This window comes from Scardinius erythrophthalmus (genome assembly GCF_964197995.2).
Source record: "Scardinius erythrophthalmus genome assembly, chromosome: 10".
NCBI lineage: Eukaryota > Metazoa > Chordata > Actinopteri > Cypriniformes > Leuciscidae > Scardinius > Scardinius erythrophthalmus.
In genome coordinates this window covers 5970719-5989807 of record NC_138230.1, presented here as the reverse complement: position 1 = coordinate 5989807, position 19089 = coordinate 5970719, and the positions used below count along the sequence as shown (strand labels likewise).

Genomic DNA, 19089 nt, shown 5'->3' with positions numbered 1-19089 from the left:
TTTTTATAACCACCGCCTGATGATAAAGACAATCAGATATTACCTTATGGTGAACTGGGGCTCAATTGTTTTTCCATCTGTTGACCTGGGTGGTGTTTTCTTTTCCTTTTTTTTTTTTTTTTTTTTTTTTTTTTCTCTCTGCGTTTTGAAAATGTGTTCAGACATTGTTTGCATCGTGCATACGTTTTGATAAATACAACCTGCGTATTTCGAGCTCAATTTCACAATTTAAAATAACGCGATGTTTCGCTTTGAAGATTTAAACGTAGGCTATAATAATAATAAATGCATGGTGTTTAAAAAACAAATACGACTATTTTATAAATAAAGACTTTGTTCAGTAGCTTAAAGCAGTCATTTATGATTAGTATTATTATTTAGGAATTATAAACATCAATTAAACTTTAATTAATAGACTTATCCCGTTTTATTATTTCTGAAATTATGTAGGCTAAATAAAAAGGAATAAATGCGCTTATTATATTTACAGGCGAGCTGATAAACATATATATATAAATATAGGCAATTTATTTAAAAAACTGAGTATATTTGTATTTATAGGCTACTGTTATTAAAGGCGCAGGTTTTTTAAGAACTCCTCAGGTGACGCAAGCGCGCGCGCCTCACTCACTCACCTCGTGCACGCTGAAAACAATCTCCTGCAGGGTTTCGTCCGAATCATGAAGACGCTGAAACAGAGTTCACAATAGAAGTCCACATTAGAACACGTAGATTAGGCACTTGAATATGTAAATACACAATACGTTTTTTTATACGGGGAATGCTTTGGGTAAATGCACGTTAAAATCTCACGGAATTTGTGAACGTTTACTTCTGCGTGAACAGAACTTACGCTGCTGCTCGAGCTCGTTAGAATCTGAGCGCTTTCTGGACTCCAGTGCTGAAAAGAAGAGAAAAGATTGAGCCCATTCACACTGAACCGGAGAGGGGTGAACTTTAACCCCCGCGACACGAGCAACTCAAGGCATGGCGGTCCTGACTGACAGTCTGTGGTGAGTTTGCGTTCTTCATTAATCGTTTGTTAATTATTTGGGTTGCCAAGTTCAGTCGAGCTCAAGTGTATTTAGATCAACCGCTCTCAGGTCAGCCTGGAGGACTCGTTAATTGTTTTGTTTTCAGTGCATCAAAAATGGTGTCAATCCACTTCCAAGTTCCTCAGGGTTCAATGTCAGTCTCAAATTAACACTCATTAATTGGCTTGAAACGAATTTTGAAATGTTCTATGATAAGTATGTTTTTAGTCAAAACCTAGATGCATTCCAAGTAAATATAAAACACATTGTTATTATTAATAATAACAATAATAACACCCACTTACCAGGGCCAGGTGTTTAAGTCAATACAAAAATCACTCTTAAAAATGTAGGTTCCAAAAAGGAGGTTTTCGATGCATAGAAGAACCATTTGTTCCCCAAAGAACCTTTAATTGAAAAGCTCTTAAGATAAAAATGTTTTCCTTAGTGTACAAAACATTTTAAATATCTAAAAAACCTTTTTTCACTATAATGAACCCATAACTCTTTAAAATGCTGGGTTGTTTCAAAACGTTTGGGTCAAATATGAACAAACCCAACCGTTGATTTAAAATTAAGTGATTTTTTTTTTAAACCCAACGGTTGGTTTTACATTCAATTTTTAAACCCAACGGTTGGTTTTGTCCACATTTAACCCAAACATCGTTAAAACAACCCAGCTTTTTTGTGCAATGGAAAGGGTTTCATTGATGCTAAAGGTTTTTGGAACCATCATTATTTATTTAAGCGTGTAGAAGCCTCCTTAAATAAATAAAAAAAGAGAAAGTGATATGTTTTTAATAGTAGGCATATTAAAACGAAAGCCTCTGGGCCAATGAGAAAACTGCAAATTGCAAAGGCTCCGCCCCCTCAAGTGAGATGGAATATATAAACTCTCTCAAACAATTCTGTCACTCACAGATTACAGTTGACAATCCGGAGGTGTCGCTTCAGAGGTCAAACTGCGGGGCGCACGGAGCCTCGTCCTGGTGTGATCTACTTATTGATCTCGACCAGCTTTTGATTGATCCTCATCCCCGTATCAGTGTATTGAAGAATGCAGTTAGAAAGCATCCTCCCTGGCGCATCTGTAAACTTACCCAAGACCTTCTATAACCTGTCGACGTCCTCCGAGAGCACCAGCAACAGCCCGGGGTCAACGCAGATCGATTTTCAGGACATGGACCGGACAGATTCCGAGCAGAGCTCCGGTGCCAAGAAGTTCTTGAGTGGCGGGAACACGCTGATGGATGAGGCGGACACCGAGAGCTTCCCCGGGACTAAAGCAACAGCGGCAGCCGCCGCACCGGACGCGCGGAAAACTTCTCCGGTAATCGGTGGAGATGACGAGCTGTCCAGCGCGCGCCGCTACAACATCGACGAACTTGGCACTGATCGTTATTTCATATCATCTTCCCAACCGAGCTCCGACGTGACCAACCCGTGCTCCCTCTTCCCGTACGGGGGCCAGACCGGCTCGGTGTACAGTGGCTCGAACGGGTCCAGGTATTCGTCTTCTCTGCATTACGGCTCGGTTCTTCCACCCGCCGGGTTCTCATCCGCCGTGTGCGCCAGTCGGAGTCAGTTTGGAAGCGGCTATCAGTTCGGACAGGGTCCCGGGTGCCTGTACCCGTCCTATCCCGGACCGGGCTCCAGTTTGAGCTCGATGCCCATCCCGGGTTCGGGCTCCGCGACCAGGGCGCAGGTGTACCTGTGTAACAGACCGCTGTGGCTCAAATTTCACCGCCATCAGACTGAGATGATCATCACCAAACAGGGCAGGTAATGTCGAGAAGTTCATGAGCTCACTCGAAAAAGAAAAGCGCTGGGTTGTTTCAACACGGGTCGAAGATGGACAAATCCAACCGTTAATTGTAACGTTAATTTTTAAACCCAACGGTTGGTTTTAAATTCAAATCTTAAACCCAACGGTTGGTTTTGTCCATATTTGACCCAAACATGGGCTGAAACAACCCAGCGTTTTTTAGAGTGCTGTAATTGAAAAAAGAAAAAATGCTGTTAAAGTTTTGCTTTAAAATGATTAAGTAATTTAGAACATAAATGTAGCCTATAATAATTTAGAGCGTGCACGATTTTAAATTTAATTTTAACAGGAAAAACGTGCACATTTTAATATAAGTATAAGATGTATTTGAATAACGAATATTCCTTTCGAATCCGTCATTCTTAATTATTTTATCAATAATCATATTCGCAGGCGAATGTTCCCCTTTCTAAGTTTTAACATCACTGGACTGAACCTGACGGCGCATTATAATGTGTTTGTGGAGATTGTTCTGGCCGATCCGAACCACTGGAGGTTTCAGGGCGGGAAATGGGTGACCTGCGGGAAAGCGGACAACAACATGCAAGGTGAGGAAAAACACTGAGGAGAGTTTCAGCAACATGACAACCTGTTATTTCTACAGTTAAACGTGTTGTTAGGGGGTTTCTTCTCTCCTGGAAAATTTATACAATTTTACTCAAGTAGGCTATGGCCTTTATGATCAAATGCAACCAAAAACTCAATTAGATATTCGTATTCGTATTCATATTCCTTTTGAGTGGGGTTTTAATCTTCATTCGATGTTGGTATAAACGAATTAGTTAGATATATAGAATCCTCCTTAATATAATTATGAATGTATGATTATTGCCAACGACGCGTGAAATTTAACGAATTAATTCAAACAATTTGGAAGCTAAAACAAACGGTATCGTTTGTGCGCGCGATTGTTTTTATTACTTTATTTAAACTTCGATATTTTTTCACACTTTAACATGTCATTTCGTTTTAAAATGAAAGCAGTTTAAATGCAATGAAAGAAGTTTCGCATTTAATGTGAGCGATGACACGCGGGGGTGGACGTGTTATTCTCCTATGTGAATTAGAATTATTCAAAACAAATCGCTCTTAGTCATGATACATCTGTTTTACACAAGTGCAAAAGTTCTCTGCTTTATTTAGCCTACCTAATAATTTAATAAGACAAAACATTAATGTTCTGCATGTGTTTTTGTGTAGGAAACAAGGTTTATGTTCACCCTGAATCACCAAACACTGGGGCACACTGGATGAGACAAGAAATATCATTCGGGAAACTGAAGCTAACCAACAACAAGGGGGCAAATAACAACAATACTCAGGTAATCAAAATCACTCTGTTAAAGAAGTTGAGCAGCGCTCCATGTTTATGTGTTAGGTTGAGGAATTGTGGATGGGAAACATTAGACACTCATGAACTTCGTTGTTTATTAGACTTTTTTTTTGTTGCAAAAAAAAAAAAAAAACATTAATGTTGGAGAGCAATGTTCTTAAACTCTGAATGCATATATTAATGGAAAACCTTTGAATATTACTTTATTTTGAATGTATTTATGTTGCAGCGGTCTTGCACATTTTAAAGATGAGTGTGTGTGGAAGTTTCGTCCTCCACACACACTCACAGGTCTTCAGTGTGGGTTTGACACCTACAGCAAATGCTGGCCATGAACTCTGCACAAACATTGACGCTGTGTGTGTGTGTTAAAATAGATGATCGTCCTCCAGTCCCTGCATAAGTACCAGCCTCGACTGCACATCGTGGAGGTGACGGAGGATGGGGTGGAGGACATGAGCAGCGACGCCAAAACCCAAACGTTCACATTCCCCGAGAACCAGTTCATTGCTGTAACGGCTTACCAGAACACCGACGTAAGCAGAAACACAGCCACAGCTCCTTTCAGCCACTTCTGCTTTTGTGCCGCTTCTCAACTCCTCGTCTTTGTGTTTAATTGCAGATCACACAGCTTAAGATCGACCACAACCCCTTCGCTAAAGGCTTCAGGGACAATTATGATTCGTAAGTGCCATTCGAACCACCGTCCCTGACTGAGAAGTGCAAAACACATTATCGCTGACTGAATTATGAAAACAGCCCAGAAATATGAGGGTGTTCCTTTCGTTCACTACATTTTATAAAGGATGACTCTCAAACCTTTCTTTTTAACAAAAACATTATACATTTTTTATAAGGTACATGAGTCTGGTTTCATTCTGTGTGTGTTTATGCTACAGTGCAGAGTTTATCAAATTCAGTATAAATATGAATACTGGTAAAGCAGGACTTTGGCATTATGGTAACACTCAAATATAAGGTTACTTATGGTAACTACATTTATCTAACAATGAGCAATTCGTTACAGTATCTACTAAAAACTTTAATGTTAGTTCATGTCAGCTCTGGTCCATTAAATACAACTTAATTCTAGTAATGTATTAGGAAATGTTGGAATTTGGTTCATAGTTCATACTAATGTAAAGTGTTACCATTTATATTTGCATATTACATTAAACAATATTTCTGTAGTGAAGATCTTTAGATTTAGTAAGGTTTCCCAAAGAACCTTTCAGTGAAAAGTTATTAAAAAAATATATATATTTTAATAATCTGAAATACCTTTTTCCACTATAATGAACCTTTCACTCTAAAAAATGCTGGGTTGTTTCAACACATGTTTGGGTCAAATATGGACAAACCCTGATTTAAAATTAAGTGGAATTTTTTAACAGTTTGTTTTTAAATTCAATTATTTTTTTTTTAAACCAAACAGTTTTTAAATTCAAATTTTAAACCCAACTGTTGTTTTTTTCCATATTTAACCCAAACATCAGTTAAAACAACCCAGCTTGGAAAAGGTTTTGTTGATGCTAAAGGTTTTTGGAACCATCAATATATATTTAAGCGTGTAGAAGCCTTTAATAAAAAAAAAAAAAGAAAAAGTGATGTTTTGAATACAGATAAAGTGGGACTTCATGCAATAAGGTTCCATTAGTTATTGCATTAACTAAAATGACCTAACAGTGAACAATTCATTACAGTATCTATTAAAAACTGTTAGTTCATGTCAGCTCAGGCTCATTAAATAATATGAACAGATACAACTTTTAATTCTAGTAAATGTTGAAATGTTTAAGAATTATTATTCATGGTTAGTCGCCTACTAATGTAAAGTGTTGCCATTTATATTTCTACATTGAATTATAAAAAAAGAGAGGGAGAAAGTAATATGTTTGAGTAAAAGTAAAGCGGGACTAACATATAAGGTTCCCTTAGTTAATGCATTAACTAATAGTGTCTACATTGACTCTTGTTAAAGAATGCAATGCGACAAATCGCTAACCGTCTCTCTCTCTCTCTCTCTCTCTCTCTCTCTCTCTCTCTCTCTCTCTCTCTCCTCTCAGGATGTACACGGCTCCAGAGAGCGACAGACTGACGCCCTCTCCTACTGATTCTCCGCGGTCGCACCAGATTGTCCCCGGCGCCCGCTATGCAATGCAACCCTTCTTCCAAGACCAGTTTGTAAACAACCTGCCACAAAACCACCGCTTCTACGGCAGCGAGCGCGCCGTGCCGCAAACCAACGGCCTGCTTTCCCCCCAGAGCGAAGACTCGGCCTCCGGCGCGGCTTCGGCTCAGCGCTGGTTCGTAGGGCCCGTCCAACAGAGCGGCGCGTCCAGCAAACTAGACCTGTCCTACGACAGCGAGTACTCGGCGTCCAGTCTCCTGCCGTACGGCATTAAACCGCTTCCGCTGCAGAGTCCTCACGCGCTCGGCTACTACCCCGACTCTGCCTTCGCGTCGATGGCGGCCGGCTGGAGCAGCAGGAGCTCGTATCAGAGGAAGATGACCACCGGCTTGCCCTGGTCGCCTCGACCGAGTCCTCCGGCCTACAGCGATGACCTGTTAACCTCTAAAGACAAGCTTCAGGACGAGGGCTCCACCTCGGCGCCGACCGCCGGCTCCACCGCCCCCTGGATGGAGGCTCCGCCGGTCCTGAAGGTCGTCGACTCGGGCGACGCAAGCGGGTACGCCATGGCGTGTAAGAGGAGGCGCGTTTCGCCCGGCGGATCCAGTACGGACGCTTCGCCCACTATAAAGTGTGAGGACTTGAGCTCGGAGGAGTACAACAAAGAGAGCCATAAAGCCATGGGTTATTACGCCTTCTACACAAGCCCTTAAGAACTGCTTTCCAGATAATTTATCAATTCTCTCTTTATCTCTTATTTTGTTTGAAGTGATCTATGTTGTGTTTTTAATCTTTTAATCTGCAAGTGCCAAAGCTTTCGTGCCCACCCCGGTCGTGCTTGTTTATTTGTGAAATACATGAGCTAATTTTTTTGGGGGGGTTTTACTTTGCATTCTTTTTAAAGCATGCCCTTTTTAATCTTATTTTTATAAGAAGGCCATAATGTGAATTTTTTTCTTTTTCTTTTTTCTTCTTCCTTTTATTTAAGATCCCTCTGTTGTACAGTATTTGTGCACTTTAGATTGTGATGTATCTTGTACAAATGTTCTCATGGCACTGTTATGAAAGGTGAAATAAAATGTGCTTTTCATACTTTCTTTGTCTGTGTTTCTCTGCTGAATGTTTTATTTAACGAAAATGTATTTTAAAACCACACGTATTCATGGACTTTATTAATTACAAAAAAATAAATAAATAAACTTAACGAAAAATAAATTCGTTAATTTATTTAACGTTGTCTTGTTTTAAACGGTCAGTTTCGAACGTTTAAATTTTCATAATCGACCATTTTGCGGGAAAGAGCAAAACATTTGTAAAGCTCAGAGAAAAAAGTTTTTTTCGTTGTTTTTAAAATGTAACTAATAATTTGAATTATTACATTTAAACGTTTTACAGCCATTAAAGAAACACACAATTTGTGTAATGAACCAAAGATCCGTGTTAATTTTTTTTTTTCAGAGAAGTTAAGGTTTTATTTTATTTATCTTTGACTGAATGTTCTAAACATTTCGAAACCAATCTTTGTACTGAACAATCGTGTAATCTCTAAAAACTCTATTTCAATAAACCACAAACGCACCGTTATGTCGTTATTTGAAGGCGCGCATCTCGTTTTTCTTTATTTTGACCGTGCTCTGTCAAACAGGAGTTTGTCGCCTGTATATTCTGCAGCTTTTCCCGGAGTTATTTCGGATCATACGAAACGCATTTCTGGGTGAATGTGACAGAGGAAGTCACTGCGGTTCCTCATTTTGAGTTTTATGGCCACTATTTTCTGCTCTTTAGTTGAAAGTGACACAAATACATTTTCCTTTCAGCCCCAGCTAAACACATTTAGAAGCGTTTCTGTACAGAGACCGCATGATCTTACTTCCATTGCATTAAACAGTTAAATATGATGTCCAAGCTAACACATTTACATTATGTTCAAAACGCCAACAGAAGCCGCTTAAAAATAAAGGATGGATCGGATGCATTTCCAGCCTATAATTGTGATGAAACGCATCTAAAAAAGTTCCCTTTGCAAAACCAGCTGTTTTTAAAAAGCCATTTAATAGAAGGAATTAAAACCTGATGCATTAATATCATTAAACACCCTTCATTTTTTAAGACCTACATTTTTGACACGTGCAATTTTCTTAATTGAGGAGGCAAGTGACTTCCTTCCTGCTATATTTTTCGGAAGAGGCTCAATGAGAGTGTGAAAATTACGCATCAAATATGAGAAGAAGGTCGAGCTGATAAACTTCCTAAGCAAGATGCACGAGGATGGGCCTCATGTTCGCCATGTTTAAGGAGAATTGCACTGTTCTGTCTGTCAGCTCACAATCCTTCCTCATCAGCGAGTCCCTCTTGAGTTCATTTCAATGCCCCGGTATTTTTAAGTCTAATGAATTCTGTTGTCAGACTTCTTGACAGAAAGCGAAGACTCCGACTAACTCCAATTAACACCTTCTAATGATGCTGAGCTCCTGATGGCGCTGAGATCATCTGCCCCGGGCGGGTATGATGGGGGTAGCGGGGCTATAAATGTTCTGTGCTCCTTCAACACTCGTGTCAGCGAATCCCACACCGGATCACCGAGATCACGGGCTCGTTTTACTTCCTGGGTCTTATAAAGTAAGACTGTTTAAATATGAAAACAGTGTTTTAATAAATACAGTCAACATATGAGGGGGATCAAAACCTTTCATCATAGTTATATGAATTTTGAACAATAAGCCTACCCGTTCTTTTGGGACAACTTTGATGGACTTTTTTGATCCACTTCAAATGTTGACTACTGTATTTCTGTCTTTATTTTGTTTCTTCCAGAGCAGTCCATGTCTGTTAGCTTTTATTTTTAACCTTATAACCAATGTTGAGACTTCCGGTGTCATACCCTCCCAGTTTTTTTACCTGTCCAAAATAGCTTACCTTTGTGCTGGATTTCATGAAAAAATGTGGATATGCATATATAAGATGGATATGCTTGTGTACCCCTAAAAGATGACAAAATAATGCTAGTGTTGCACATTTTAAAGTTACTGACCAAAAATATTGATGACATCAATACACTTGTACACTGAGGCATATAAAAAAATGTTGTATCAAAACTCTAGATTAAGAATGTCTCTCCTCAACATTATACAGTATTGCCTCTTCCTAGTGGTATAGCAAATGCAACACAAACTAAAGGAATAGGCCTCAAGACTTTGAACATGTCCCGTCTTAAAGGTGCAGTAAGCGATTTCTGAGAAGCTGTTGAAAGTGGATCAGGGCTGCATTTCCCAAAACCATCGTAAGTCTAAGTTGATCGTGGAACAATTGCCACCAATGGTCTACAATCAGTTTTGGCTTACGATGCTTTTGAGAAACACAGCCCAGGACGGAGCACCAAACACACCTGTAGCCAATCAGCAGTAAGGGGCGTTTCCACTTATGATGGGGGAGATGCGTTGCATATAAACGGCAACCTTCCGGTCTCTCTCTTGAATCCAATACGGAAGTGAATTAAACTGTAATTCATCGACATTCATTCAATCCCATAGACCCCCATGTTAAAATGCCCAACTTTACAGCAGAATAAAATATGTTTACAGTCCGGTGCAAAAAGTGGTTTTGGTCTCTATAGCTGATTTTGCCCTTCATGATGACTGTGAGGGGGTGAATTTTTTTATAACTCATTAGTTTAAATTATATTAAGCCTTAAAGTTCTGCATAATTCAGGGTGTGGCCACTTGAGTGACAGGTGGATTGCCGCTGATGTCACTACTAGCCGTTTGTCTGCTTCACGTCACCTCAGCTAATCCGCCCCGCTGCACATTTTCGTTTATCCAGGAGTGATGCTTGGCCAAGATGGCGATGACTGGCTCCGCCCACTTTTTAAAAACGCTCTTCAGAAACTACGGGTGATGTCACGAACACTACGTCCATATTTTATACAGTCTATGGTTGCATAGCGTGTTCATGAATTTGGGGGTGGAGCTATCAAGATAGGGGTGTGATCCTATTGGGAAGGGGGCGTGTTTTGGTGATTTCAAATATCAACAGCCTTTCTCATAAATTGCTTACTGCACCTTTAATTTCTTCAACAGGTAACACCTCATCAACATCAAACTGTGCTCATCAAGCAAACTAATGCTGAATAACTCAAGTTATGTGGAGATGAGTTCAATATGCACAATTATTAGTAGTTAATGGGTTTTTCAATGACCCATGCCAGTATCTATTAGACTGTTTTTTTCACTTGTTGTTTTTTTCTCCTTTTGTCGTGGCACTTTGAGACTGAACTCTTCATGAATAGTCCTGGAGGATGTCTGATCTTGTCTTGTTCGTTTAGCTAATGGATCACATGCACACATGACCCTGAGCATCGGGAGGACAGGAACTGTACTCTTACAACAAGTCAATCGACTGCGACAGCAACACGCATTAATGCAGGAACTGCGGTAATCAATAGACACTTCACCTGCGCTCTGCATGTCGAGAGTCACAGCATGTAAACGAGGAGAGGAGAACACGAGCCGTCTGATCCCGAGCCATCAGACACCTGAAGGGATTCCCAGAGAAGAAGTGATCCAGATTCGCTCCAGACGGCTTCTACACTGCACTGGCTTCATGTTAGGACAGGTTTGGTACATCATAGAAACAGCAGGAGCTCGGAGAAGGCCTGCATCTTTGAGATTAGGAAAGTAAAGGGTTAATTCTATATTTTTTAATCAAAGGCATTTGATTAAGCATGAAGCATTGACCAGTCAGGGTAGAGCGATGTTTCATTTTTGGCAGGAATGAGAATGAATCTGATGAAAGCTGATGAAACTTTCAGTAGACAACAACTCCTTGAAACATTTTTAAAAGTTGTGAAAATTACGTGATCTAGGATCTTTAGTTCGTGCCGCTGTAAAAATTGTAAGTCATATCCTTAAAGCCTGGTTTTCATCCACATTAAATTCAATATGGCGTTTAACCTGACTGAGATCTATTAAGTGATTTCTTATCTATGGCTAATATGACTGGTTTTGGATTTGATACTGACATCCATCAGCGCTGGTTCATGCAAAAGCAAAGGTTCTTGGTTACAAAATTGCTAAAGTGTAGTATTCCACTGGTCATGTGATGTGATGTGTCTGGTCATGTGATCACAACAGTTGTATACCCTACTGATATGACTCGAGTCTCACTTGAGCAAACATGTCAACTATAATTACTTAAGGTGTAAAACTTTGGAAAACATAAATGTCACACAGCATTACAAATTTTGTGTATGCAATTTTGTTTTTACTATGTGAAAATCCTAAATATAATATGGAATGTTTATATATCACGGGTTATCCATTGCATACAAACAAAAACCTTCGCTTTTGAATGAGGCAACGCTGAAAGATCTCAGTATAAAGTCATATCAGCATAATTAAGAAATTACGTAACACTCATATGATGAAAATTAACTCTCTCTCTCTCTCTCTCTCTCATGCTGATAATAATAACTGTAAGGAACATCTGTTTGAAAGAGAGTCAAGATTTGACACAACATGAAGGTGATAAAATGATGACAATCTTAATTTTTGGGGTGAACGATCCCTTTGAGACCCTCACACATCATTAGCACACAGTGACCAGTCCTATAATGAGGAATGAGAGACAGAGCTGAGATCAGTTGAGTTTATTTCCAGATTAGGTTGATCAGGCTGATCTGAGGAGGTCAGGTCTGTGTGTGTGTGTGTGTGTGTGTGTGTGTGTGTGTGTGACGTCTGGGTCAGCGGTGTGTGAGTAACAGTGTTGGGGCCTGAAGCTGTCCCCTGCTCAGACCTGCACTTAACACTGAATTGATTTTAGACACCCCTCGCCGTCCTGGGAGGGTCCGGGCTTTACCGCTGGAGAACAAGCCCAACACACACACACACACACACACACACACACACACACACACACCTACTGTGAAATCAAACATCTGCATAACACACTGCACTGATTTAGAAGACGTTCAGAATAGTCCTTGTCCTTTTCTATTTTCTGCAGTATGTTTTTAATTCATCCTGCGCAACTTTTCTGTATGCATGAAAAACTGGTTATACTTTACAGTAAGGTCCCAATAATGTTAGTTAATGAGTAATACATTTGTTACATATTCATCTTTGTTAATGTTAGTTAATACAAACACGTGTTCATTGTTAGTTTATGTAAGCTCAGGTCCATTAAATATTATTAACAGATACAACTTTTGATTTTAATAATGTATTAGTAAATGTTGAAATGAACATTAACTAAGATTAATACATGCTTTAGTAATCTTTTTCATTGCTAGTTCTTGTTAAGTAATGCTAATAAACAGAACCTGATTGTCAACCCGGATGACAAGTACTGTATCCGACAATGCATGTCATGTTCATGCTCATTCTATTCGATCAAACTGGCAAAAAGTTAAAATCCCCCATTAGTCAGTAATTTTATCCCTTAAAACTCTTTTTTAATCACCAAACATATTTAAAGTTTTTCCTTGAAAAAAAATTCCCCTGTCTTAAAATATATTGACTGTAACTCGACACCCTTGCCTCATTTAGTATGCGCGGTTCTATGAATATGCAAATGAGCCACCGGTTGACAATCACACGTTGATCTGATTGGTTACAAGGTAGTTTGTGACGTCAGAAACACCAGCGATTTCAAAGCGTGTTTTTGAGACTGTCTTTGGTTCACTGCAGTTTTAAGGAGGAAATACTCAGCAATGCTGTCGACTTATGAACTTACACATGGTGTGTCTTAAAGCAGATTAAAAATATACAAACAACATTAAAAGCTGGATTTTCACCACAGGGTGACTTTAAGAAGAAATTATATCAAATTGGAATAAAAAATTAAATCTGAAAAAAAAATGGCAAAAGTTAAGCTATTACATAAAAAAAAAAGATTAATAAACATTAACTATGCCTTTAAGAACTCAGCCAGACGTTCACCTCACTGGTCGTGGGTCAGGATGGCGGATCGGGTCAGTGGTGTCGACTTATGAATTTACACATGGCTTGTCTTAGAGCATATTGAAACACCACATAGACACATAAACAACATTAAAAGGTAAAAATGAAATAGTTTGTGGGTCAGGATGGCGGGTCGGGTGTGGTTCGGTACCGGCGGCCCCTGTGGATCCCCAGACACACAGAGCACTAAAGCTTCCAACATGACTGCAAACAAGTTCCAGTCAAGTGTGTGTGTGTGTGAGTGTGTGTGTGTACAGGGAGCGTGTAGTCGTAGCCGGCGGGCTGGAAAGCCGCGGTGGCTGAAATCAATGCACTGGCACTTTGAGGAGCGTCCTACAGATTTAGGACGTCCCTGTAGGGTCCAAACCACTGGAAAAAAGAGAACAACATCATCCCTCCATCCCTCCAGCACCCCAGGGAAAGAGGGATGCTATCTCTCCATCACCTCGGGGAACGGACACAACACACTTGATAACCTCCAACCTGAACACACACACACACACACACACACACACACACACACACACTTTTTCTACCATTGACTTCTATTGTTTTAGTGATATATTCACCCAACCCCGAATTTGAATACTGTAATTTATAAGCATTGAGGGTAGGGGTGTAACGATCCCTTCATGTCACGATACTGAACTTACTATACAATTATTGCGATACTCCAAGACATATGATAAAAGGTTAACACAATTTTTTCTGTTGGTTCAAATTCTAAATTTGGTGTTACATTGTGTGTGTAAATGAACAGGCTTGGACTTGTGCTGGAAACCCAAAGCACAGGACAATAGAGACACCAGAATAACAATATTCATGATTCTGAAGATGAAAATACTGAATTATTGTTGGCTTGAACTCTCTCACTGACTAGATATATATAAAATAAAGTAAGCTACTTTTTACTGGTAACATCAGACATTTAGCATTATCAGGACACACTAATATTCCCCCATTGCATTATTATACATTATATTCAACACTGTATATAGTAGTTTAATGTAGTTCTGACAATAAAACTCTGAAAACTAAAAAAAAAAAAAAAAATTAGACAGTAATTTTTATTTTGGGTGAACTATCCATGATTCATATTGTTGCATTTTGTATTGTGATATATTCAATATATTGTTACACCCATAATTGATGGTGAAATGTTGAAATAAAATGATAATGCACACAGTATGATCGCATGTCAGCAGATGGCGGCCCCTCCAGAGCTGAACTGTTGACCCTGCTTTGGCCCCAGCTCCAGAGGCTCTGCTGGTTCAGAGATCTGCGGACGCTCGTCTAGTTCAGAGCTGGTGATCAGAAGCTCTCGAGTGTTTGGTACAGTGCTACTGGTGATAGGAAGTCTGCTGGTCGTTTCCCTCAAGGATTGACCTATGACCTTCGCCGTTGTCTTTGCTCAAGGCACTTAACCTCAGGTTACACCGGAGAGACTGAATACTGTCAGTCAACTATAACACACTTTCAGGTAAAAGCATTTTCTTTTACATACAAATCATTATAAATACATATTTTGGAATATATCTCTTAATGTGTTTCTTGCTCATGATGTCTGTTTATTTGTGAGGTACACAAGCTTTCAAATGTTTGAGGTCAGGGAAATTACTTTTTCAAAGAAATTAATAGTTTTATTTTGCAAAGATGAATGAAATTGATATAAAAATTAAAGACATTTATAATATTGATTGATTTTTAAAATAAATGCTTTCTAATTGTTAAAGAAAATAAAATCTGTGTTCAACTGTTTTCAACATTGATAATAATCATAAATGTTTTTTTTTTTGAGCATCAAATCATCATATCAGAATGATTTCTGAAGGATCATGTGACGCTGAAGACTGGAGTAATGATACTGAAAATTCAGCTTTGATCACAGGAATAAATTACATTTTACACTATATTCACATAGAAAACTGCTGATTTACATCGGAATAATATTTCTAATTTACTGTATTTTTGATCAAATTAATGCAGCCTTGGTGAGCAGAAGAGACTTAATCATTCGTCAATGAACAGCAGGATCAAGATAATGCAACTGGCAGTGATAAAGTAGAATGTAAATCTTATTTCTACACCAGAGCCATGTGTTTGTTTCTGTGATTTCCCCCTTATGTGCCACAGCATCACACAATTCATTTATTATAGGGTCAATCTCCATGGAGTAACCTGAGGTTAAGTGTCTCGATAACAGACACAGTGGTGATAATTCATAGGTCAGTCCTTGTGGGAATTAAACCTGCAACCTTTCAGATACCAGCTCCAAACTCTGAGCACAACACCAGACCACCAACCCTGTGGAAACACCTCAGATCGGTCACAAGATCTCCTCGAAACAGCAGAACAGTGGATCTCTCTCGAGCACAGCCTCCTGGATCAAACCCAGCTCAAAACTGACAAACACTCCCAGATAAACGCTGTTTAAAGGGAAAGTTCACATTCTCATGCACTGTACAAGAAAATAAAGTTAAATTTACTGTAAAAAAAAAAACCCAGCAGCTGTGATTGCCAGAAATTTACAGTAAAAAATACAGTAGGAACATTTTAGGTTTCACAGACTTCACTTAAGTTTACAGTAAATTTTTTAAAAAAAATTAAATATCTGATATAGGCATAATGTTAATTTACTTACACAGTAAAAAAAAATATTAAATTTACAGTAAAAAACTGCAGCTGTGGTTGCCAGAAATTTACCGTAAAAAATGCAGTAGGAACATTTTAGGTTTTACAGACTTCACTTAAGTTTACAGTAAAACATTTTTTTTCAAAATTAAATATCTGATATAGGCATAATGTTAATTTACTTACACTGTACAAACAAAAAAAAAAAAACGTTAAATTTATAGTAAAAAACTGCAGCTGTGGTTGCCAGAAATTTACCGTAAAAAGTACAGTAGGAACTTTTTTGCTTTTACAGACATATTTGCAGTAAAAAGCATATTGCTCTAACTGATATCATGTTAATATACTGACTTATTGACTAATATCTGTTTTACATATACACTCACACCCACCAATCACAGTGGAGATGAGAGTCACATGATGAATCAAACTCATTAGAAACAGCTTTTCCATAAAAAAGTTAATACTAAGGAGAAGCTGCACAGAGTCATTCACACAAACACTAATCACCATCATGGTGACACACATGAAGTTAAAAAAATGCAATAAGCATTAATTTAACAGCATTAAATGTAACTTAAAATCCCAATTTACATAACGGATTAGAAAAAAATTAAGAAAAACTATGAAGAAACAGTTATTTCAACGAAAATACATCAAATGTGAAGTGTCAGGGAACTGTGGGAATGTCAGTTTACGGTTTTTCACTGTAAATTATACAATGACTTTGTTATTTTTCACTTTCAAATCCTGTAAATTTAATGGTTTTACAGTCAAGCATTCACCGTAGTCTTTTACCGTGTTGTTCCAAACCTATGACGTCTTTTCCTCAGAGAAACACACAAGGAGTGTTCAGTGACTGCACCATATAACACCAGCTCTGTAGAAAAGACAAAAACACACTATAAAATGAATGTACTTTAGACCTGAAATATAACGCGATGCCCCAGTCATTTGTTTCATACTTTGATGATGCTGAATAAATCAACATCCATTTTCATAGCATGACAAACAGCAACTATCCGAGCATCTCATTCGTGCTTCACACTGAAGTTATCAATAAAGATCAGATCTGAAGAACATGAAGGAGAATAAATGATGGTCTGAAGACTTCATTTTAATGTTCGTACATGAATGTGTGTCTCTGTTCCTGAAGCCTCTGGCACTGAAGCGCTTTAGACTCATTGCATCATTGTGGAGACTAGCAGCTCGCATCCGCACAAATCTCTGACAGCAGCTCTGTATGACACATATATAAAAGCCAAAATCTATGTTTTTTCATGTGCAACAATGAAATGTTGACAATAAAATGTGTTATTCTACAAGCTCGCCATTGAAAGGAGAACATTGACCTGTAGAGCGTTCAAGCTGGTGGGAATAAATGCACCAGCACCACATTTATTACATTTCTTTACATAAACTGTATGAAGAACAAGTTGTATCTAAAGAGAATTAATGCATAAATTATTTTGGTAACACTTTACAATAAAGTTCAGCTAAGTTAATGAACTAAGAATGAACGATACTTCTTCAGCATTTATTAGTTAATTTCACCATTTACTAATGCATTATTAAAATCAAAGGTTGTATTTGTTAACATTAGTTAATGCACTGTGAACATGAACACACAATGAACAGCTGGATTTATATCAACTAACATTAACAATGATTAATGAATACAGTAACAAATACTCATTGTTAGTTCATGTTAGTTAATACATGAACTAATGTTAACTAATGAACTTTATTGTAAAGTGTTACCATTATTTGTAAAGGAGGATGAATAGTCTATAAGTATCTAAAGCTTATGGCAAAGATTGATGAATGTTGGGCTTGCATGAGCTCTAATAAAGTCCTCATATCTGTGCAACACGGTGAAAACTAAAGTTGCGCTCAGGTAGAGCAATGCAATCTCTGGATCACACACACACACACACACACACACACACACACACACACACACACACACACACACACACACACACACACACACACACACACACACACACACACACACACACACACACACACACATCAGGTACACAGTGAGTGTTCAAGGATCTGAACAGAACTACAATCGAGGTGTAATTAACTGGTGAGAGTGTCTGTGAGAGCTATCCGTGTTCGCTGGTGTGACTTGCCTTTTGGGAACAGAACTATTTCAAGCCTGAACCCCCTGCACAGTGAGAAAGCCACATCTCACATCTGACAGAACGTCGCTTTTATTACTCAGACATATGCATTTCCATATGAACAAGTTTCTGTAAAAACACACTCATAACACAGCACAGCAGCCTTCACAAAACAGGAGAAACTTTTGGGATCATGGGATGAGATTAACAGCAATCTGTTAATGACTGCATGAGATTCCTGATGCATTAAAACCGCTCTTCATGTTTATGCTCTCAGCAGATGTTTCATAGCAAATCAAAAGCATAAATCATGATACCATGATAAAGCAAAGAGAATACACAACATATGCTCAAATAGGCCCCAAAACAACAAGAAAGCAAAACACACACACACACACACACACACACACACACACACACACACACACACACACACACACACACACACACACACACACACACACACACACACACACACACACACACACACACACACACACAAAACAAATAACGTGCAATATTTGCAAATTAATTCTAAATCAAGCTGCTGTTAAACTAATACAACATCAGGCTGATGCTGCACACACACACATCTGTGCATAATAGAAATGTGCCGTTATGCATCAGTCTGACAATGAAATTTCAATGCAATTACTACAGAATTAAAAATAATTATTATTATAAACGCATTGATTTCTTATTAAAAATACAATGCCTGCAACTATGAATGTAAAATCAACTTGTGGCCGGTTGCATAAACCGCTAGACTAGTCTTACAAATCAGACAAATATTTTTCTTTTTTAAATCAGTTACAATAAAACGTAAATTGGATGTCTTAAGATAATGGATGTTTATGCAACCGACCCCAGGTCTATTGTTTTGTCTATATTTTACTTTTTTATAATTTTTATATTTTACAATTATTTTAATCATTTCAAAATGTTTGTAAATATGCTGAAGACACAAATGTGGAGGGTCATCCAAAATAATCAAATCGAATATAATCAACCCTGATCAAATTCCTGATTTCATGAGGCATCATTTAG

At 38.4% G+C, this 19089-nt stretch overlaps 1 protein-coding gene across 2 annotated transcripts; it reads left to right on the top strand.

Annotated features, from left to right (window-relative positions):
* Window positions 1-601: 601 nt before the first annotated feature.
* On the top strand, window positions 602-7503 carry eomesa (eomesodermin homolog a). 2 transcript variants are annotated; one of them, XM_081377178.1, is made up of 7 exons: window positions 602-1013; window positions 1956-2816; window positions 3253-3407; window positions 4060-4181; window positions 4570-4728; window positions 4815-4876; window positions 6259-7503. In XM_081377178.1, exons 2-7 carry the CDS (start codon window positions 2092-2094, stop codon window positions 7034-7036), a joined length of 2001 nt encoding a protein of 666 aa, XP_081233304.1. In that variant the 5' UTR covers window positions 602-1013; window positions 1956-2091; the 3' UTR covers window positions 7037-7503. The 2 variants fall into 2 exon arrangements, with proteins under 2 accessions (XP_081233304.1, XP_081233305.1); XM_081377179.1 differs by having other exon boundaries at window positions 615-1013; window positions 3274-3407.
* The last annotated feature ends 11586 nt before the right edge of the window (window positions 7504-19089 follow it).